The sequence below is a fragment of the Dysidea avara genome, chromosome 13 (assembly GCF_963678975.1).
Source record: "Dysidea avara chromosome 13, odDysAvar1.4, whole genome shotgun sequence".
NCBI lineage: Eukaryota > Metazoa > Porifera > Demospongiae > Dictyoceratida > Dysideidae > Dysidea > Dysidea avara.
The window spans coordinates 14,422,318-14,446,335 of record NC_089284.1 but is presented as its reverse complement, the minus strand read 5'-3'; the positions used below and the strand labels follow the sequence as shown (position 1 = coordinate 14,446,335).

Genomic DNA, 24,018 nt, shown 5'->3' with positions numbered 1-24,018 from the left:
ATCTGCTGGCTTACTAATGATGGAATTGTTCCCTGATGGTAAACTTTCTTCTTTTCGCCTTGCAAAAACAATGTGGTCCATTCCTATAAACAAATAATTTAAAACTGAATCAGATAGTTTTATCACAATTTATCATTCATACCTTCACGTCTTGGATCTCATTACAAATGTTATCCAGCTTAGATAGATATGTTGAGTCCTCACCGACTATGTCAACATGTTTCAACCAATCACTACCAACAGTCTCCTCCTGTATATCATACGTTAACAACAGTATTCTACTATTAATAGTCATACCATGTGGCTTGCAATCAATGGAATGTTTTGAAGATTATATCTGACACCTTCCCACGCTGCTTGGAACTTCTTTACTATCACCTCCACTTTATCTGACATGTTAGTGGAGTCAGCCACTTGAACCTGGGTCAACTTTTCTTGTAGTTGTTTGTTAATGTCTTCAGCTTGTTTCTTTTGCTTTTGTACTTTTTCATTAGTAACCTTTAACTCGGAGACTTTATCACTGAGTTTCTTGTTCTCCTTTTCTTTTTCCTGGAGTTTCCTATTCACCATGTCCAATTCTGAGAACTCTGAATGCATTTGAGTAAGTTTCAGTTTATACTCTTCAGTCTCCTACACATGAGCTCAGTATGTACATATACAATGTATGGAGTAATTTACCTTTGACTTCTCTTTTAATGATTTTTGAAGTAGCTCCATCTTCTCTTCAGCATTTCTTTCAAGCAGTGTAGTCAACTCCTACAAGATAACAGTGCAGTGATTACATTAGAAGTTATTTTAATAGGTAGTACAGATCATTACAATAAAGAGTGCTCAAACAAGGGAGATCATTGAGGGCACATGATTTAACTAATGTGTACTATGCCAATTGCAGGCTAATAGCTCACAGCTAGTGACCAAGCCAGTAGTAAGATCAATCACCCAAGCTGGTACAGGCTAATAGTCTGAATGCACTGCATTGGGCAACCAATCACCCTAGCCAGTGGGAATGCAGCCACTGGATTCATTTTTGATTATGGAATGTCATTGTAACACACATGGACAAGTCCTAGGGATATCATGGATGTTACTAAGGGTCACAATCAATTGAGCCAAGTCAAAAAACACACAGTAGTTGCCAGAAGATGTCTAGCTTGCCAAATTGTGGTAAACTATGCATGAGTTGCTTTGTTAAGTTAGTTGGTGTATAATGGTGATAGTAATTTGTGTAACTTGTGGTAATTATATTGTATATATCATATGAAATCCAGCTACTTGGCTGAGGAGTTTCTCAACAGTTCCAATGACTGAGGAAGAAGGTAGAATTATAAGTGAAATACACTATGTATAGCTTTGGTTTATATTACATGTATTTACCTGCTTATCTGTCCAGGTAAATAAGATTTAGGTGCTAGTCATTGCATGAGAGTTGTTGCTGTGGATTTTGTAAAATGTACAAAGTTATACCTTGCAAGGTAAGCATAGTCACTAGAATCAATATTTGGCAGCATAGGAAGCATTATCAACCCAAATATCAGCCAGGGAGGTTTCCAGGGTTTCAGGAAATCCTTTATATTTTACATAGCGTTTGGAACATGGAGAAAGTGGTACTTTAGGTTTACAATTCATCATGAAACAGGACACTTCACAAATCTTTTTATTTTCGTTAAGCAATGATAGCAATATAGTGTAGTAGCGTTAGAGCAAAAAGTTTAGTGAAAAAGATCGACACACTCTATTTAAGCAGTCAAGCAATATTAACTACTCTAATAGAACAGCCACTTAGCTGTAGTGGAAACCCTTTTTTTAAATTCCTCTCCCCCGAAACATCTAATTTGTAACTAAAATTGTGATACATTTAGCTAAAAGGATTATTTTTGGAATGATTTTTTATGAAACTGTTTTGAATTTGAATCAGTACACAGAGAGGTTTTCAATTTACATTGCAAAGGTACAATAACTGGTTCAATTTCAGCTCACACAATGATCTTTTAATGCTAAACACAACAATGTTGTATAGCATTATAAGGACAGCTGCTGCGTGAGTAGGGATGGCTTAAGTGAATAAAAGACACTATTATTTGCACCAGGCCACATGTATGCATGTGTGTTGCCATTCAGGCCAATGGATCATGCAAGTCAGCAATCACAATTCGTTATCAACAATATCCTGATCTGTTACATACGTCCTGACATTACTTGTATACAGAGACATGGTAATTAGATTGTAATTCTTTACTAGTTCAGTGTCTACATATCACAAACCTCTTGTTCAAATTTTTGCCTGATCAGCACTTTGTTGACTTTGTTCAAGTTTAATATTTCTCTCTGCTTCATCTCCAATAGTGAACTCATTTCATCCATTTCGCTCTCTTTCATCTTCAACTGAAAGCTGACTTCCGATAACTCACTCCTTCTCTCACCCTTAAATGTAATAAGCGGCATAATGATAAGGTATATATACACACAATATTAGTTCAAGATACACACAGATTCTTATAGTAGTAGTACATTAGTGTTCAGAAATGACAAGCTTTCCATAGTCTTATAGCTATTCAAAGTCCTTCACTTGTAATCCTTAAGCTACAAACTTTTGAAGTAAGATTTAAACTTACCATATCTACTAACGAAGATTTGTGCATCAGAGCTGGGAAATTCAGTCATATATAGTGTCAACAGCTACCCTGTCATTGGCCCATACCTTTGATACTACTTTTGCTGCAATCATAAAAGGTTTGAACTACAATTCAAGTATCCACATACTTAATCCTGTGAGTGTGATAATAAATTGCTTTTTTGAAACTTATGTGCATGTGATTGTTTATAACTTGTCTGTGTTGTAACTTCATTATGGTGTCCACAGCTAGAAATAACATTCATACTGAATTCATTAGCTATCACTGTGTGGGTGTATAAGTTTCTGATGTCAAAAAAGCACACGCCCTGTTTTGGACAGTCTTTTCCAAGCGGGTATTAATATTACATGTCTTAGTAGTATAAAAAGATGAGAGTGAAAGCCAGAGGTCTAAATTGGGGTCTACATGAACTCTCTTTGCATTCAAGTGAAAAAGAATGAGACTAGCCAGCCCTCCATACACCATTCCAACAAAGCTGTGGCTATTGAATAGTGCCTAACCTCCACTCATAGCTTTCACAGGGTCTGAGAAAAACTGCTGCAGAAACAGACTCATCAGTCCTGAAGAAGAGATAGAGTGGAAAAATTAGGAATTTTTAAGTTCAATTAGCTAGGGATCACAAAAAAAGTAGGGAAGCAAGGGAAGTCACCTACACCTGCAGATATACTAACAAACATTTAATCCCTAATTCTTGCTTTCTGTAACATTATTATGACTGGTGAACCTGCGCATACCGCATTAAAAGAAAGGATGATGCCAGAGTTAATGTCTTCATCTGAACACACCCCAGCTATCAATTACTGACATAAAAATCAAGTGGCCATTATGCTTCGCTTTCAGCTATGGTCAGCCCGTTACATAGCGCTACAAACAAAGAACAGCAGGAGAAGCACCTCTGCAATCAATCCAGTCACCACGTAAAACATGGATGGTTCCCGCTTACAAACATACGGAAGCCATGCATCGTGCTACTGTGAATCAACACCTTGGACTTATCAGCAAAAAGAAATGGGACACAAAGGAGGACAAAGATAAGTCCATGATGTGTGCATTTACGTGTACATGCATTGTACATACTGCAGTTTGCCAAAAGGCAAATCTTGGGATGAAGCGATGTCAAACAGTGAAACAATCAAGTCCATAACCTTAGCTGCATGTTATTGAGTTATGCTTGCCTAAAGGCATCGGGAAATTAGTCGGCAGAAAATTAAATTTAAAAAAAAATTCTTAACAGTCTATTGGAAGCATTTAGGGTCGTACTGGAGGCACTTTTGGGCTTGGTTATACCTAACAAATAAGCACACGAAAAAAATTGGAATTTTCAACTAGAGTAGGGACCATAGCACATCGATAAAAAGTACTGAAACAAGTTGTAGTAGTCCATGATATTAAATCACAGTAAAACAATAAGAAGTGTTATATCCCTACTGTGCATTTCCGTTATGGTATCTTGAGCACAGTAGGGATATTACACTTCTTATTGTTTTACTGCGATTTAATATCATCGACTACTCTAACTTGTTTCAGTACTTTTTATCGATGTGCTATGGTCCCTATTCTAGTTGAAAATTCCAAATTTTTTCGTGTACTTGTTTGTTAACTATTTTGTAAATAATTTTATTATGACTGGTGAACCCACGCATACCGCATCTGAAATGGTGCCATGCGCCCCAGCTATATCAATTATCGTCTGAAGAGTGAAGTATCCATTACGCTTGGTTGTCAGCTATGTTCAACCCGTTACACAGCAATACGAATCAAGAACTGTTTGAAAAGCGCCTTTGCAATAAAAATAGCCACTATGAAAAATATGGACGATTTCCGTTTTGAAGGGAAGCCCTCACGTGCTTGTGCCAAATCGACACCTTTCCCTGTCAGCAAAGATGAATGGGACACAAAGGAGGACACTGGTAAGTCCATGAAGAATGCATTATATGTACTGCGGTATGCCAAAAGGCACCGTAGGGCCGAAGCGACGTCAAGCAGTGAAAAAATCAAGCCCGTAGCCTTAGTCATGCTTGTCTGAAGGCATCAGTCAGTTACTTACTTACTTACTTACTCAGTCAGTAGAAAATTCTGTAGAATAAAAATTTTTAAAAATTCCGTAGCAACTTGTTGAAAGCATTTCGGGTCGATCTGAAAGCTTATTTGGGCTTAGTTTTACCTCACCAATACTGCCTCATCGTCGTCAGGTAAAATTGAGGCTGATTTTTGGGTGATTTTATTTCGTGGGCCACGTCTACTGCTTTGTGGTCCCTACTATACAGTTACTATTGTACTGTATGATACTGCCAAGGTGCCAGGATGGTATTATGAAGCTGGTTTTTGGGTGATATTTTTGGCCATACCTTCATGATCCCTACCACCATACTGTATGATAAACATTTCTGTAAGCATTCTACCTAGGCAAGAAAATCAGAAAATTTTTGTTTACTAAAACTCTGGCTTGTTGGGAACCTCAATCACTACAGTGTTGACTGGAATTACAGTATAAGTAGTCTGTTGCTTTACTGAATAAAGAAGGTCACAGCTAGGTTAGTTAATAGATGCCTGGTACAATGTCACATACAGCACATAGCTTGGCAGTAAATGCATGGATTTAGCACTCATGACCTAGTTTATTGATAACTGGTTGTAGGTACGTACCCAATTCAATTTAAATTACAAACATTTTCTTGCGAATGAGGAAAAGATAGCCCATTTGTAAATATTATCGTACATGAACTATATGATACTTGTTTGTTAACATTTGCAACACAATCTATCACTATAGTAACATATGTAATTCAACATTAGTGAAATTCTATAGCACCACATCATAGAAAGAACTGTACTAGATGTATGAGGTTGTAATTGCATGACAAAATATGTGCTCTTACACCAATTAGTAAGAAAAGTAGCCATGTTTAACTCAGTTTTGGGCCCTATTCTGTCCATTACACTGTGTTACGACTTACATATGTACGTACATGCATAGAATAATATGTGAAAACATTAATCTGTTTACTTCAACTGTTGGACGAGGCATGGTGCAAAAATTACAGTTTATTCTTATGTGATAGACAATACATGCTGCCAGTGATGTGCTGTCCGTGAATCTTAATTGTGCTGTAAGCAAAAGGAACAAAGGAGGACAAACAATAGTGTGTGTATAGTATCTAATACTATTATGTAACATGTGTGTATGTCATTGTACAAACTTACATCAGGAACAAGTGATCCAAGTGATCCATAGTTAATACAGCCAGATATAGCATAGACAAAACTGGGATACACAGCTACTTCTGATATACCTCCTTCCCATAAATACTGTGAAATCTGATGTACTTTGGTAGTGATAAGAGAAATAACAGTCTTTGGAATAAGCCAGTACAAAATGACTGGGTCATTGATTTTAGCCAAAAGTAAACAAGATAGGTCAGTAATTTCAAAGTGTACAGATATCAGTGACTTCATTGCATTGATGTACTGAACTGATATACACTGAGTAGTCATTACAGTGTAAGCACTAGACCTACTGGGTATCATAAGATAACATGGAGTAGGATAAAAATAATCCTCATGTGTCTTAATAAAAGTGATTTGATTTCTAAATGTTTCCAATAATTCACAGCCTTTTGAACAACCACAAACTTCAATTAGTTTTTTTGCAAGAGAATGATCGTACCAACTGGAATAAACTAACAAGTGTCTGACCATTTCAATTGTGGTGTGACACTCACTCAGATCATCAAGAAACTCAGCAGTGAACAAACTGATGTTGTGAATATCACTAGCCATGAGGTTAACACATTTCTCAATGAATACTTTAGGATCACATGATCCTAACAACTTGCTTAAATTGTCTACAAGTTGTAAATAAAAACAGTGGACATTTCGTGAATTGAATTTTTCATTTTCTTCCAGTTCATTGGGCTTTGGTAATGAATAGCATTTAATACAAGATAAATTCATATTTAGATGATTATAGATGGTACATTTCTCTAAATAATTTTTAGCTAAAGGCCAAGTTGCCTCTTCTACATGCATTAGCTCTTGATCAATTTCTCCAACATCGAACATGTCGGGTGCTACCATAAATCCAGCAGATCGCAGAGCTGCAAATGAATAAATTGCCATGATATACACATTATTCTGTAGAGGTATCTAAAAGGCGTAGTAATTAAGTATTAAGGCCACATAAAGTGCCTCATCTCTCATCACCATTGTTTTGCAATGAAAAAAAAATGGTACCTGATAGTGACTGAACGTAGCCATAAAACAACATTTTAAATAGTACCTAGTTAGAACAAACTACAATAGTTGCATTGTAAGTCATGTTAGCTACTAAATTTCAGCCATCAAGCTAATCAAAATAAAATAAAAATTCACCAGCCTGCATGCGTTGTTACTTTGATTTATAGTGAACGAGAATTAATAATTAAGTTTATTTGGCCTAAGCACTAGGAGTTTGTTCTTATGACCATGCAGAATATTTAACAAACTTAGGAATTTGCTACGAAATTAGTTATTTCATAATAGTACCATGCATTTTATACTTTTTCACTACATTATCATTATGATATGCTAACGTTGCTATTACCATACAGCGGGTTATTTTCAAAGCAAAAATTCTTGAAAAAGAGACATTAGAGGTTTTAAGTTTCGAAGTGTGCATATTTCAAAGTCATGTGGATTTCAAATAAATGTAAAATTATATGGGAATATGTGCATGCTTGCCAAAAACTGGCTTACTGATTGAATAATCCTCACCCCCTAATGGCCCCTATACAGTGGAGAGAAGACTGGGAGGAGTCATGAGTGGGACATATTGTCATCATTTCAATTGTATTTTCACTATAATAGCAGCAGACAGTTGTTCGTTGACTTAAAATAACAATACTGTTAATGACCATCACTAATACTGTCAAAGAATACGCATGTCCATGTCAAAAGACTGGATTGTGTCAAGGCAAGTTACTTATTATATTTATTAGTTATGTGAGCTACGGTAAGTCAACTATGTTGTCTTCCTGTTTGTCCATCTCTCCTTGGTGCTTTTCTTCCCTATGGATTGGAATTCTTTGGGGCTATAGAGAGTACTATCTATATGTTATTGATCATTACATCTCCCAACATACAGTATATATTCAATGAATGTAGCCAATCAGCTTTCTTGTTAACAATTTTCCACAGATTTCTGCTTCAGTGCTACTCTCAACCCACTGAGTTTCGTTTTGGCTCTAGATATATTGTTGCCTCCTCAAGGTGATCCTTTAAGACCTTTGTTTTTTGCTTTGGTTCTCTTGCAGTTTATTGATTTTGTCAAACTTTGTCAAGTTATATCTTTGATATCTAGATGATGAAATTTTTATTCTTCTTTATAGCAGCTTTTGGCTCCTTTCTCCTTTTATGGTCCTCAATTTAGCCCGTCTGACTCTACATGGCCATCTGGTGACTCTTCCCTGAATTTCCCACTAGTGTATCAGTGAGGGTTTGGAGTTCTTGCGATCCCCTGTTTGGGCAAGTATTTTTATCAATATTTGTCCTCTCGCCTAGCCAAAGTTGTGATACACTGTATGTAGTTAGTATCACCATCTAGGAGTACCCTTACGTTGGGCTTCATCTGTTATACAGTTGCTTGTTTATAAAGTAGTACGATTGTCCATCTTAACAATGCCCGCATGATTTTAAGGTACTGGACTTTGACACTTCCCAAAGTTCCTGTTGTTGTAATTGTGTTTGTCATGAACCATGATAGTGGGTTAATAATAGGAATCGCTCATGCTTTTTACAAAAATCCTAATAGAACACATGCCTACAACCACATTGGAAAGCATCTTTCAACTCAAAACAAACCTCTGGTGGTTCTTTGCAATGAGTGTACGTAGGTGAAAAGAAATTTGTGAAATATTTGTGAAATACACTGAAATTCGCTGTTTTGTTCATATAGATATTCATAATATTGTTTTACAGGTCTACAGCAAAAGTTATCCACTTTCCCATGCTAAAAACTATATAGTCCATGACCAGTAGTCCTATTAATAAACCTGTATTCCACAGATCACCAACCACCCTATACCTTGATAAATTTTTAAGTTTTCTTCACCATTACTGTAATGGAAACAGTTCTGTATATGAAAGTAGCTGTATAACAATAAAATTACGGGATTCTGTTGTGTGAGCTCCTTTGAGCATTGTTGTAGCATTAGTCAAGGCTGAAGTAGCACTCCTTGCCCTTAGATTGCGTATAGCATCTTCCTTTTTCTTGAAAGTGTAATTGCCATTTGCTACAAGACCATACAAACATGTTCTCACAGAGTTCAGATAAGTGATTACAGTGACACTTCTTCAGGAAGATAAGTCTGTGAAGCATTAACATCCAATCAGAGCTCGATAGTAGCCTCTTCCCTTTACAATGTGAAGTATTCTGAGAAGCCTGCAAGTATGCTCACTATGCCGTGAAATATCTTACCTGTGCATGGTCTTGTTCTCAACTGTACATGTGACAGAACTGCATTGTAGTGTGGTAATTAAATGCATTTTATGGTACTGGTATATAAATAGGGTTGGGCGATACTGAAAAAAGTGCATCACGATAATATTGTAATGCACTTTTCGACAATAATTGATATTATCATGATATTATACACATTAGAAAATCTATGTAATGTATGTGTACAAGTTATCCATTTCATAAACTAGTCTGGCACTTGTACAAATTTCAAATATCAAGACACATGGTAGTGTGTTGTGCGGCCAAGAAAGCCGGCGACCACACCGTGAGTATATTTACAGGAAGAAAGAAAACAGCTTTTTCATGCGTGCATAGCTCCATGGCCCTTCTCCAAAGCACACCATTTTTGCATTATAACTGTCCCCCAAGTAGATACGCCACACAGCAAATTTGATTAAATTCGCAACTGCCATTTGCAAGATATGGGCATTCAAAATTTTGTTTTAATTTCTTCGTTTTTTCTTCTTATGCCGTACGGGGGGCTACGGGGGCTTCGATTTCTTTTCGCACACTTTGCAAAAATTGCTATAAAATGCAAACGTGTAACTCGATTGCCTCGATCTTTGGCACAAATGAAGAGTGTGTAATGGTGGATTCACATACCAAGTCTGTTGTGAATCTGAGTAATATTCAAAGAATTATGAGCATTTATTCATGTACAAAAAGATCAAATTTCTGTCACGGCTATAGGGTAAACCAAGTATAGAAATAACTTGAAAATTGGTGTGTAGATAGGCTGATCATCGTAGCAGTGCCTTTTGATAGTTTGAATAGCAGTAGAGTTACAGCGACAAAGTTATAACTAAGCAAGTGTAAAATCACGGGATCGAGATACTTTAATAGAGCAGTCACAATGGGGTAAAAAAGTGTGCAAAAAATGCCAAAAAAAACTTACCAGAGTTCGAACCAGGGACCTCCTTACCTAACACCTGCATCCTTAACCACTGAACCACTGCTACCTTGGCTGATCACCTCACTTAATTTCTGCTTTATAAATGAAATTTCTAGTTGAAATCTGCTTATAATCAAACATTTATAATTTTCATAGATCTACCAATAGAAGTACTAGATTGTTCTAGAACATTCTATGTATGTTCTATTAGAAGTCCTCAAAAAAATGTGCACTCTATTAGAGTATTACAATGATATTATCAAATATTGAATTAAATCATGTAATGAAATACATTATAAGTCTGTCTTCAATAATCATCATTGTATCTACATAGAAAAGAAACGTGAGTAAAAATAAACCTCAAAGTCAGCCATAGGCTGGTTTGGGGCCTTATAAAGTACAAAAAGAAGTGAAATCCACACAAAAACAGCCAAGCTGTGAAAAAATGGTGCAGCCTTAAAAAGCCTGGGTGAAAAATGTTGTGAAATCAAAGGTGGTGGCCAAGAAATGGCTGCAATGATGTTAACGCTAAAAAATTTTAATAATGGCTGTGTGCATTGTTAAAATTTATTAGCATTAACATCATTGCAGCCATTTCTTGGCCATCACCTTTGATTTCACAACTTTTTTCACCCAGGCTTTTTAAGGCCGCACCATTTTTTCACAGCTTGGCTGTTTTTGTGTGGTATATATATATATATATATAGGAGCTTATAAGTGCCGAAGGTGCAAGAGTGTGCGTGGATCAACAGTTTTAGCCCGTTTGCTAGTAGGTTGGTTAGCAACACTTGTCCTAGTTACCAGCACTCACTGTCTCAGGAACATTTAATGCTGCTAGTAGCCCAAAGTGTAGAATTTCATACTTAGAAGAAACTCTAAGTGCTAGGCGTGAAGGATAGCAAAACAAACATGATGTTCAGTATCGTCTACTTGCTTGATAACAAATTCTTTCATTATCAAAATGTCAAGGGGTCTGCAACTAGGCAAAAATCCAGTGAATTGTGTATTTCAAAATCTGGAGATTTCAAGATTTCTAGGGATTTCCAAGATTTTTGTATTAAGTACAGATTCTTGGACTGATTTCTTCGAATTTCAAGATTGATAGATCAAGTTTTAAAGCATGAAAAGTGGCCCTGGAGGTTTACTCCAGTAGTATGACATTAATTATAAAGCTATATGTTCAGCATTGGTTGTGTAGGTGTGTGCCATCTTCTTTGCCTCTCGATTTGAGCGTCTCGAGTTTAACTAGATGGCTGTCTAAGGGAATATGTAGCCCACTGGGATTTCAGCCTAGACTTCTTGCTATATAGCCAAGGGTATTAGTTGATGGAGTCACCCAGAATAATTGTGAGTCTTGGTGGGAATACAATAACCATGGCTGTTACTGTGCTACATAGCTAGCCAGCCAGTACTTGTACTGCCATCGCACCTTCAGGAGTAGCAACTTTCAAGCTACTTTACTAACTCATTAGCTACATAGCCCAGGAAACTTCTCTTATAGAAACGGATAAAAGAATCGTCATCATAACTACAATGTAGGAGCTAATATTATCTGTTGAATCTGGATGTTACTGTCCGTTATGTAGGATTACATCAAAGATTACTAATACAACCTAAAATATACGGTAACAAAGATGCTAAGGATTTCAAGATTTCTTGAGATTTCAAGGGAGTTGCGGACACCTTGCAAAATGTCAACTTCATGCAAGTGTTTGCCAATTACTAGTACTTCAGGCTGCTTCTTTCTCTTACTGGTACTGCTGCACAGCTACTAGTGAATTTGTTTAATAAGTGTAACAACAACAGAAGCCCACTAAGCAGGGGTGTAGTGTGGCCTGTGGTTGACGAGGTTTCAACACTATTACTGGGGTTCCATATAAGGTAATTTTGAATTTCAGTTACTGTTATCACACAACCTCATGGAAATTTCATGCTTCTTTGCTCCTTTGGCCCTTATAAGCTCCTGATATATAGATGCAGTACCATTCAGATTGCAGCATTTTCAAAATTGATAAGGTTTCTCCGCAATGACTGTGGCTTCTTACCATTCTTGGCAACAACTTCTAGTTTTAATCTGTAGTTGCATGTATGTAAGTAGTTAACCAATCATGTACGTGTGTATTTGATATTTCTTGGGGCTGGTCCCCCAGGACACATCAGTAATTACTGGCTGTCCAGTATAATAAATAAATAAATAATTATATTCATGAGTGAGGTCATGACCTGTAGTAGGATATGGCCTGTAGCAGGATATGATGATCATGAATCTAATAAAGCTTTTATATTCATAGAAGCACAAGGGCTGTGCACAGCTGTTAACTACACTCCAGCTGCACAAGTGCTAGTATTGATACAGACCAGATCCTCGCTCACGATGGTCTGGTTAAACAACCCTTAAGCTATAAGTACTGCATATGTACGTAGCTATAGTATGTAAAGCAATGCGCGCCACCTTTTAAACACGAATGTACCTACGTATATACAGTGAAACCTCTATAATCCGACTCTCATTGGGATTAGAAAATTAAGTCGGATTAGCAGGACGTTGGATTATTGAGGTAGTATTACATATAAAAAGACTTTTGGTATACAATGTCAAATTATAGGGGTATTCTGGATTACAGAGGTGTCGCATTAGAGAGGTTTCAGTATACTACTACATTTGAGTTACTGTATAAGTTTGTAATACACCTTTCATACATACAGTATATGTGTATCAATCCTTACCCTTCATCAATACATCATAAATAACTCCATAATTTCCAATTTCTTGCAGTACCTCAAGAAATATAAATAAACAAGATATGTCCATTTGTTGAAGCTGTTCCACAATAATCTTGTTTCTGATATAATCACATGGAGCATTGTTGATCATTTTGTGATCACTACTAGTTAATAATGATGCTAACATCAGTTTATCTGCCACCTCCATGGGGTGTAATGCTAGTAGAAGATCTTGGTAGTAGTACAAAACCACATCCAAAGGAGTTTCTGTGTATACTAATTTAAAACATAAGTAAAACTCAGCACATACAAAATATCAACACATCCACAACTACTTGTATACATACTTGTTTGCTTGCAATCAGTGGACTTCACAGAGGAACTACAAACTGTTTAGTGGCATATACATATGTATAGCGGATAGTATTACAAAATCTATTTTACAGGAGTAGGATAGGGCAACAAAGCCACCAGCTGTAGAGGTATAAATGTGGATACGATCTGTCCTTCCTTTTTGTAAGACACTTGTCACAACTCTACATTTAACCTGCTAACCTTCAACTACCTCTCTAATATGTGTAGATAGCAATGAATGGTTAAAGTATTATGCAAGCCCATTATATACTCATGCTGGTACTTATTACAGGTTTCCTTGGTATTCTGGAAGAATTTACCTAAAGAAGGGCATGCAAACTATAGTACATGGCTAAGCACTACAGGACCAGTCTGGGGTTTGTGGTGTTTCATTACTTTTATCACTTGGATCCCTACTTCATTTATAAATTAACAATTTTTTATACACTAGCTGGGATTAACATGATAGTGAGTTATATAAATGATGGTATTACAACATAGCTATGTGGCAAAATTCCTACAATTACAATCATATTTGTTCATTGCCAAAGTAGGGATTTTCCCACATAGCTATGTTGTAGCACCATTTATTTATTTATTATTAAGGCTCAAGTGTTGAAGGTCTGTAGGATACCTGGTCCTGGTCCACCTGGCCTGTTTAAAGTTGTTACATAAAGTGTGTTGTATGTTGTTACCATCTTCCATATAATATCTTGTTTCACTACTTTTTATCACTTGGATTCTTATTTTTCTAATATACTAGCTTGTTTATTATTTCTGTTATAGCATAGCAATGATATACACGTGTGACTGTTCTATTGGATTATCATATAGTTGTCTATGGTGACTGCTATAATAGAGTATCTCAACCGCTTTGCTGATCTCAAGTGTGCTAGCCTCTGGTAGTTTATTGATAACAAAGGAGCATGGTTGCTATGCCTTGTTTTCTGCAGCAAAATCGATTGTTACATATCGTATAAGTCAGCTAGATCATGGTCACTGTTGCCTGTTTTATTAATCATTAAATCATTAAGGTACATGGCTGCTATACTCAATTTCTCTAGTGACCAATTGTAAGTGCAGCTATCCACTATTTACTCCCTCTTATATTGGTGTAAGATAGTCCTCATTCATAAAGGTGCTTTTCGTTGAGTAAGATATTTCTATGGTGCTCTTTAGCAGTAGTGTTTTGGCAGGCACCTACTATCAGTACTACTGTACTGTATGACAAATGAACATGGGATGTTTGCAGGAATATTCTGCATACTTGGTGCTGCAAATTTGAAACGTACCGTGATTTTTAGCTAAGCACTTGCAGTGCTGCACACAACATGAGCTGCTAGCCCTGATCTGAAGACTCTTGCGTGAGCTAGGAAATCTGGTCTTAAGTGTACAATATTACAAGTACACAGAATTCTCAACCAGAGTAGGGACCATAGTGGTAACACTTCTTACTCATGCATTACTCCAGCTTGTTTCAGTACTTTTTATCAATGTGCTATGGTCCCTACTCTAGTTGAAAATTCCAAATTTTTTGTTTACTTGTTTGTTACCATTTTTTTTGTAAAATAAAATTATTATGACTGGTGAACCCATGCATACCACATCAAAAGAAAGTAAATGATAGCTGTGGAGCCGTGCACCCCAGCTATCAATTATCATCTGAAAAGTGAAGTATCTATTACACTTCATTGTCAGCTATGTTCAACCCGTTATACAGCATTACGAATTAAGAACTGTTCACAAAACACCTCTGCAATCCAAGTAGCCACTATGATGTGATTTCCATTAAGACAAGCGTTAAGAAGGGAAGTCATTTCGTGTTACCGCCAAAATTGACACCTTTCGCTGTCAGCAAAGATGAATGGGACACAAAGGAGGACACTGGTAAGTCCATGAAGAATACACTGTACATACTGCAGTATGCCAAAAGGCACGTGTCCGGCTGAAGCAACGTCGAACAGTAAAAAAAATCGAGCCCGTAGTCTTAGCTGTTGTCGAATTACACTCGTCTGAAGGCATCAGTTACTCAGTCAGTCAGTCAGACAGTCAATCAGTCAGTAGAAAATTCCGTTTAATAATTTAAAAAAAAAATTCATAGCAATTTGTTGAAAGCATTTCGGGTTGATCCGAAGGCTTGTTTGGGCTTAGTTTTACCTAACCAATACTGATCATCAGGGAAAAGGGAGGCTGGTTTTTGGGTGATGTTTTTTTGTGCCATGCCCAAACCTTTGCGGTCCCTACTATACAGTACTATTGTACTGTACGGTTTTGGAACATACACCCATTACAAAAAACCCTTGGACTTGAGAATTTACTCCAAATTTGAGCACTGGAGGTCATAAGCACTTGAAGAGTGTCAACAAGTTCCTGGTGAGCAACTAGAATGTGTTTGTGTGTGTGTGTGTGTGTGTGTGTGTGTGTGTGTGTGTGTGTGTGTGTGTGTGTGTGTGTGTGTGTGTGTGTGTGTGTGAGCATACCTCTTGTATTTGTCACAGGAGGCTCAATCTTGTATTTCCCAATTATTATGTATTTAATTCCAAGTTGCACAAACACTGCAGTGTTACAGCAAGCAGCATGAAGTGCAGCACCAGTCAAACATGAGGGGATCAGTAATCCAATACACACACACCCTCTTTTGTACGTCTTTCTAATGATTGAATTGCTCTGGACATGTAGAACTCTATGAGACAGAGTCACAGTAAATTGTTTCAGCTCTCCGTAAGTCATTCCTTCGTTGATCAGCTTGGCAAATACAGTATCATACTTTTGTTTGTGATAGTCATGTTTCATCACTTTGAACTTAGTTATCTTTATGGTTTCTTTCAATTTTACATCATTGAATGTATCATTAAAATTGCTTACAGACTCTTGCAGGCACTCATTTTTAGAGACCTTTGCTAGGTATTCCAGCAGTCCGACATTCAATAAGTTGCAATAAGTCAGGTTAGCAGGACTTGAGAACAAAACATCGATTGAAGAGACATCAAAGTCATATTCTTCATGATGGTGAAACTTACAGTAGTTATTACACCACATTCTAACAAGACTCCGCTTATACTGTTGAAATTCTTCCAGAAATTTTCCCAACAACTGTTGAAATGCAATTTCTATACCCTCACTGGCAGTGAATTTAATGGGACGAGAAGGTACATCTGTAAACGATACATGCACAATACATGTAATGTTTGCTGATTCTCTACGAGCCTGCAAGGTTGGCTAATATAGTAACAAAGCTTTTAAGACTTATCATACAGTACAGTGGTACTGTATAGTAGGGACCAGCATTGAAACCGGGCTACTACTGCTGACCCACTGACCCAGATAGTAATCTGGCTGGATTTGACCCGGATGTGACCCGGATTAATTAAAGCCAAGGCATGCTATAAGAGCTATGTTTCGGGTAGTCTCAAGCGAGCGAGACTACGTTTTGAACGTTCGATTCATGTTGAGTAAATGAGTAGCTATATGATAACTAAGCTGGTAAGTTTATAATTTAAAATCAGTCAGTGGGTTTGGTTCACGTAGCTACTGTGAGTTTACAGACAGCAATTGGGTGTGGCTTTGTGCATATCTAGTATTACAATTTCCCGATGTATTAAAGTGGATGTGGCTCACAAAAATACTTATCCTGCTGCACTAGACTATATGCAACTTGTACAATAATCGATCAGTGGGCGTGGCTCCACGTAAGCTTGCAGACAACAACGGTCACAGTTTTGTGCTACAGACTGCACTACATACTAATAAATGGGCACGGCTGAGCATGTTTGTAACACGATAAGTGGGCGTGGCTCACAAAAGAGCTATGCAAATAGCGTTTATAAGTTTCCATGTTGTCAAATATATGCATTTCAACTACAGAATCTCCATATCACAGTATAGGGATATTCACTTATTAGTTTACAGTAATAGGACATTATGTACTACTCTATCCAGCTTGTTTCAGTACTTTTTATTGGGATGCTACATTGTCCCTACTCTAATTTAAAATTCTATACTTGTTATAATTATGCAGTGCGGACTGTTATTATGCAATATTGCATTGTGGTATATAGGATCACAGCTTCCCTTGCGATGCTTGCCGTAATGTGCATATGTGAATGGGTCGAATCATTGACATATAACTCATGTGCCTTATGTGTACCAGAATCTGCGAGTGTATAGGACCTCGTATGTGTATGGGCACAGCCAGCATGTATGCACATGAACAACATTTATATACCACTGCTCCCATGAATACTCTGTTGCTTAAATGCAATAAACACATGCCTACCAATGCAAGTGATAAAATTTTGCAGTGATAAGCTTCACTCTGTAACTAGAACTATAGACCCTACTACAACAACAGTACAGAGTAATGAACAAATGGAGTATGGGGTAGTTGTACGTAAATGTTCTATTAGAGCACATGATTGCTACATAGTAATCTCATGAAAAACAGGGATAGATATGTTGGTACACAAAGACTTTTGCACCATGCTGGGAATTATCAACTAATAGATTATAATTACCTGTTGGAATGGTTGCACTGCATCACTTTACACTACCCCTAGTAGTACGAAGTATTAGATAATAGTATCTGTATCAAAACAGCTAGCTAAGCGGTAAAAAGGGTGCAGCCTTCAAAAAAGCCAGGGTGAAAAAGGATATCCATTATCCAAGGTGGCAGCCAAAAAAAGATTACGATGGTGTCAAAAATTTTCAATTCAGTGTTGCCTCCTCCCAAGGATTTGCAAATTCACCTGATTTGTCATTATTAAAAATTTTGCCATTAACCTACATACATCACAGCCATTTCTTGGCTGCCTCCTTGGATTTCATCTTTTCCCACCCTAGCTTTTTTGGAGGCTTTACCCTGTTTTACAGCTTGGCGTATTGGTATACTGTATAGTAACAAAACTTTGGCGGTAAAAAACCTTGGCGAATAGCATTAAAATTGGCAAAGTTTTATCCACCAATTGTTTTTAGCAATCACATGAGCAAATTATCTTGATAGGAAGTATTGTGACAGGTACCGTTTGATTGTCGCAAGGTTTGTTGACCCACAAAGAATTCATGCCGGAAAATCCCAAACATTACCCTCGATATTTATACAAGAACCAGCGAACAATGCTTACACTTGTATGGTAGCTACCACTCGAATGCAACGTTGCTACACGCAACTGCAAGCGATTGAAAGACTTGCCGGTGTGGCAGCCATTTCCATCGTAAGTTGCCATCCCTCAATGCAAGGGATAGAGACTTGCGATCTAAACAGCTGTCGTGTCCCTTAATTGGCGAGTTGTTTACTCACTTGCACTCGAGTGTAGCAATGTTCCATTCAAGCAGTACAGTACGTGGTAGTTACGTTCTATCATAGATCATAAAAAAGTTCAGGTGAAGCCCCATTTGCCAAAGTATTTTTTTGCCAATTTTGCAATAATGGGTTTTCGCCAAACTTTTTTACCACCAAAGTTTTTTACTATACGGTATATAAATATCATTTTTGTAATTGCATACAAACCTTGATGTAACTGGCTTACTTTTTTACCTGTCTTTCTTTCTTTACTACAGGAATGTGAAAAAAAGTAAATCCCCCCTCACCATCTTTTGCCATGTCCTTTTAGGAGGAGCTATAGCCATATTACTTTGATAACCAAATCAGTTTATTGCTCAAGAATCATATTGAAAACCTATAGTTTGAAAAAAGCAGACATATCTCCTCCCCTTTACTGCAAATTCACTTGAAACCAAACTTAAACTGTCACCCACACCTTTGTGAATAGTAAGCACCTCTAAAATAATTATTGTTTGGCATGTGTTTAAGCCATTGATAGCTTTGTAACAGCTATAAGACTTCACAACCCTCTTCAATCATATTATGGCTTAAATGGTAAAATTCAACAGCAAAACACCACTGAGAGGTTATTGTTTGCTGCTATGCGTATACATCAACTACCGGTATAACAGATTGCAACTAGCAATATGATACTAGCTGCTCAGAGTGGCTTCCCCTTTTAATGGTGTGGATCTGATTTTGTTTGTGCTCCGATCAGCTCCTGGATCCGCCCCTGAATGCAGAGTTTTTAATTGTGGTCCATACGTACAGTACGTATGTCCATTCGAACTATTATACTATTGTGTTCTTTATGTAAAATTATCACATGAACATGAACTCTCTACAGGGTGATTTCTAACATACTCTCTGTAAATCCTTCCCTGAGAGATGAATGCAAGCTTTATCAACTATTACTCACTCATTTTGTCAATTTGTGCTAGGGTCCTGCTGTAAACTCAGAAGCCTAAATTTTACAGGGGGGTTCATGAACCCCTGGGAACTCCCCTCCCTATACCTCTGAGGGCGACTTGTAATGTAACTGAACTCTCCACAAAGCAACTTGTTTGTAACTACAAGGTTTGATTTGAATTGAATTGAATTATTGTTTCAACTCCATGCAATCAGTTAAACTGTTCTTCCTGGTAACAATACATACAATTACAGAATACAAAAAACAAGAACATGTAATTGAACACGAAAGTACAAAACCAGTAACAAGTCAAATATTACAATACAGATCACAATGGTAATAATAGCAGAATTGCTGATAATGGAATCAATGAAGAAGACAGGATGAAAAGGGTGGTATAGCATTCCACCATTGGGAAGCTCTATAAAACTTTCAAGCAAACAGTAAGAGAAGGGTTGGCAAAATAATTGAATCAGTGGTGACTTGTTTAGTTTATGTGTGAAATCACATTATTGTTTTTCCTGTCATGAAACCAGATTCTTGAGCAGCACGACACACTGTCTTGTGTTTTGATACTACAGTGTATTATACCTAAATAGTGTATGGGCAATTGATTACATGTATGGGGCTTCCCATGTCTGTATGGGAATATCATAAGGGGCCAGACAAAGTTAATTCATAGTTATCAACAAAAGCATAAGGATGTTTCATCTTTATGGAGATTGAAAATATACTTCTGGGCTTCATTTCACCCTCTAAGCCAATAACAATATCAAAGAGTACGGTAGTACTGTTAAGTGACATTGTTTGTTGGTGAAAGATGTATTGTGCCTAAGTTTTAGAGCAGAGGATCTTGTTCCGCTGTTTGAAAATGATACATAGGAATTGATATTAAAACTTGAGGTTGGGTTCTTGATGCTGTTAATAAAAAACATAATGTCGGATATTTCTAATATATACATTAAAGGAAGTAGTTGGAGTTTTGTTAAACGTGTTTTGTAATCAGAGATGTAGTCTTGGAAGATGTATTTAGTGACTCTATGTTGTAGTTGTTCGATCTTAGCAATGTCCTTCATAAGGTGAGGACGCCAGTCTGGTGAGCAATACATGATTTGAGATCTTACTAGTGAGATGTACAGTTTGACTTTCACTGAGGATGAAATTGATTGGCTAAAAGTTCTTCGTATAAGACCTAGTGTTTTGTAGGCTTTAGTAAGGACAAAATCTTGATGGGGACTCCATTCTAGATTATTGCAAATTAAAACTCCAAGATCCTTGTGTGTTGGAAGTGAATTGATAGTGGTTCCATTTATTGTGCAAGATGTTGGAAATTTCTGGTTGAACGACAGGTACTTTTAGAAGGATGAAATGACAAGTGGGTTGTTGAGCTCCAATTGAACAGACAGTTGATATCACTTTGCAAGAGATCCATGTCATTTTGTACTATTATACGTTTGAAACAAATAGATATTACTGTAGAACACTGAATCTGGAATGTTATTCATGTATATGATAAATAAAAGGGGACTCAATATACTGCCTTGAGGTACTCCAGATTCCACCAGAAGTAAACAGGAATTACTGTTGTTAATAGATACATATTGTCTTCTATTGGTAATGTAGGCTTGAAACCACAACCAAACTTCACCTCCTATGTTAAAGGACGAAAGTTTGGTGAGAAGATGTGGGTGGGAGACTGTGTCCAAAGCCTTGCTAATGTCTAAGTAAATGACGTCAAGCTGTACATGTATGTCAAGTAAACCATTACTTACTTATGCATTGGTTTGAATGAAGACAATACTACATTCAGAAAATGGTTGTGAAAGTCCTGATATATATGATCGCTCTTTGATTAGGTGAATTGTGCATATTTTTTATGAATTAATTCTCAAAAGAGAGGGACAAAACGATCAAGACAAACGGTAGTCTTGCAGCGCCCAACCCCAACTTGGGGTCGGGCGCAGCAAGACTAGGAAAATGGTGATTGTTCTATTAGAGCATCTCATCAATACACATTTTGACTAACCATTGGATGAAGCTGGAGAGTGATTAACTGGTCCACATAAAGCTTTCTTGATTTTATTGGCTAAAGACTTGACTACAACATCATCGCTTCTTCCCATAACAGTCAGCATTTCGTTAAGCTGAGTATATTCACCAACCTGTATACTACGATAGATCACATTATCTAGGAAATATTTTATCTTGTCTCTCTCATTCGAGTAATGATCAACTGTGGTCTTTTGATGGTCAGAAAGAAGCTCTCGATGATAAAAATCCAAAACCAAACCTTCAACGGGTAAAACTATTAGCAGCTTGGGATAAAACTTCCTGTAAACTCTTTGTACTTCTTTTTCTTCTGTGTACTCCATCAATTTTCATTATTTACGAACTAGAAACACCACTCCCCAAAATTGGTGGATCACGTGAATTCTGGGGTGTCGTTAATTGGAATTCGACGGTAGTGTTTGAACTTACTGAACGTGTCCTAGGAGCAATATGGATATTACGAAGTGCCTTCGTCTAATAAAGGATTCTCGGAATGATAGTGAACTGTTTGCTGCACTGCTGGTAGTAGCGAAACTTGTGAAATCTGACCAGCTGACTGACACAGCAAGGAAAAGCATTTTTGACACGATCGGGTTCGCCTTTATCAGTAGATTACTGATAATGAGTAATCCAGATGTAGCGGCCTCTGCTAGTGTACTACAAGACAACCCATATAAAAAGTTAGCACTGACATTACTAGCTTGTTACTGTACTGACAAAGAACTCGCAGCACATTCAGAAATGATCAACAATATTACAACTTTTGTGGAGATAATGAACAGCTTTCCATCAGTCTCAGTAGAAATGTTTGATGATGTCCTCCAATGTATTGAAGCAGTAGGTGATGTACAGGAAGGTCTACATACTCTAATGTCTGCAGGTGTAACTGAAGCACTTGGTAAGGCGTATGTTACACAGAAGCCAGGATCTGAAAAAGCTTATGAGGTTTTAGTCAAACTATTAGGTAAAGTACAGCAGAGTGTACCTGTATTTCAAAAACCATTAACATCACTGTTAAATCTTTTCTGCTATGTATTTAAATCTTCACAAGACCTATTTAAGTTTGAGCTAGCAAAAAGTTTATATAAAATCATACAACTAATGGATCCCAGTGTATTTGAGTGCTTCACTGACTACCAATGGCTCTCCGATTTGCGTCATGGCTTGACAGACATTTTCAGTAGCAAGGTTACGGTGGATCATAGAAGGTCAAGTCTTTGTTTGTCATCTCTGGTGTGTAGTTGTGTTGGCTTAGAATGGACAATTGTTAGTGATAAGACTAATACTGGACAGTGTGATACAAAATTACTTCAACTGTTCATTCATTTATGTGAAGTAGAAATACATGTCATACTCAATAATTCAATAACAGAGATAAACAATGACTCAGAGTTTCTTTCAGCTTGTTATTCTGTAATTGAAATGACAATTGTTTACCTTGCTAAGGCATCTGATGAAAATGTAATTTCCGAAGAAGATATGGTCAAGTTGCATCAGGTATTAAGCAGGACATTGTCAGTTGTTGTGAAGTTTCTAGAACAATGCTCCATATTAGATGACATTTCCACCTTATTATCTCCACTAATGTTGGCCACAGTACGAGTGTTGGGTGCCTGGCTTGCTGAAGATGACTTATCATTGCTTCCTGAGGTATGTAAGGTGCTACCATTTGTGTTGGATCTTGCTTTAGCCGATCATAGTCATAACCGTCAACTTGAACTAAACCCTGATGTGCCGTCTTCCTCAGTGCAGTTTCCTCATATAATACAGTTTCTGTTACCAGGTCTCATTCATCTGACGATGGAGGAAAAATCACGGAAAGTGATAATACGTAAAACCCGTCACAAAGTCATTTTGGAATACATGAAGTACCTTATTGATAAGCTTAACAGAAATGAAACTGGAGATGCAGTGGAAGCCAAACTATGTATGTGTTGGAGCATTTATCAGAACATTTGTATAGCTGAGAGAAAGGTCTTGACTGAATATAAGTCGTTTGATGAACTGTTCTGGAGTTTAATTCCTTGTCCATTTAAAGGTTCTTCCTTGAAGCCAAAGACCAACATGTATTATGTCTTATTGGTGGTACTGCTTATCAACATAAAGTCTCATTTGTGCTCACAACTGGATGACACTACTTTCACTACCATTATAAACTACATCATCTCAGCGTTGCATAATTGTTGCGTTCCTCTTCACAAAACGCCAGAACATTTTGTTACCGCTGACTGGGATGAGGTGTTTGAAATTTGGATGATTTGTGTTCAGGAGCTGACAGCTGCTAAAGAAGGGAGTGCCAAGGTACATAAAATTATATTGGAAAATAAACAGTACAGTGAAATATCTGGGGCATTTGTGATGCTTCAAGAAACATGATTTAGCAGACTAACATTATTGCACACAGTCACCTAAGTGGATGCATATCTGTTTGTATGTTATTATATGCAGTATGGAAACCTAGAGGTCTCCAGTTCAAATAAGTCAATGTTAGATGAAGCACATTCTGTGTAGAAACTGCATGGATAATGTTTTTTTTCATGTTTCTTAAATGTGTATTGAGTATAGTATACTGTTGTTTTCATACTTTTGATCAGGGTGTATAAGCATATCGAATGAAAATGTTGCTGCTTTGTTATAATG

The 24,018-nt window shown here is 37.1% G+C and overlaps 3 protein-coding genes across 6 annotated transcripts in view; 2 read left to right on the top strand and 1 right to left on the bottom strand.

Annotated features, from left to right (window-relative positions):
• Window positions 1-21,760, bottom strand: part of LOC136243317 (uncharacterized) — a 27,234-nt gene extending 5,474 nt beyond the window's left edge. The window contains exons 1-9 of one of the 2 annotated variants that reach the window (XM_066034841.1): window positions 21,356-21,760; window positions 15,580-16,254; window positions 12,749-13,021; window positions 5,838-6,730; window positions 2,263-2,421; window positions 679-756; window positions 298-630; window positions 143-250; window positions 15-83 (exon numbers count right to left, since the gene is read on the bottom strand). In XM_066034841.1, the coding sequence (XP_065890913.1) occupies window positions 15-83; window positions 143-250; window positions 298-630; window positions 679-756; window positions 2,263-2,421; window positions 5,838-6,730; window positions 12,749-13,021; window positions 15,580-16,254; window positions 21,356-21,701 (2,934 nt within the window). In that variant the 5' untranslated portion in view covers window positions 21,702-21,760. The remainder of the gene's footprint in view (window positions 1-14; window positions 84-142; window positions 251-297; window positions 631-678; window positions 757-2,262; window positions 2,422-5,837; window positions 6,731-12,748; window positions 13,022-15,579; window positions 16,255-21,355) is intronic. The other variant, XM_066034842.1, reaches the window with a different exon arrangement.
• LOC136243324 (uncharacterized) overlaps window positions 1-24,018 on the top strand; it is a 37,401-nt gene that overhangs the window by 8,553 nt on the left and 4,830 nt on the right. For 2 of the 3 annotated variants that reach the window (XR_010694840.1, XR_010694841.1), the window contains exon 2: window positions 5,696-5,852. The exons of the other annotated variant lie outside the window; for it this stretch is intronic. The gene's annotated coding sequence lies outside the window, so the exon portion shown is untranslated. Of the gene's footprint in view, window positions 1-5,695; window positions 5,853-24,018 lie in introns of those variants that run through there. 3 annotated transcript variants of the gene reach the window in all.
• On the top strand, window positions 21,761-24,018 carry LOC136243318 (neurochondrin-like). The gene has a single exon (XM_066034843.1). It carries the CDS (start codon window positions 21,829-21,831, stop codon window positions 23,752-23,754), a length of 1,926 nt encoding a protein of 641 aa, XP_065890915.1. The 5' UTR covers window positions 21,761-21,828; the 3' UTR covers window positions 23,755-24,018.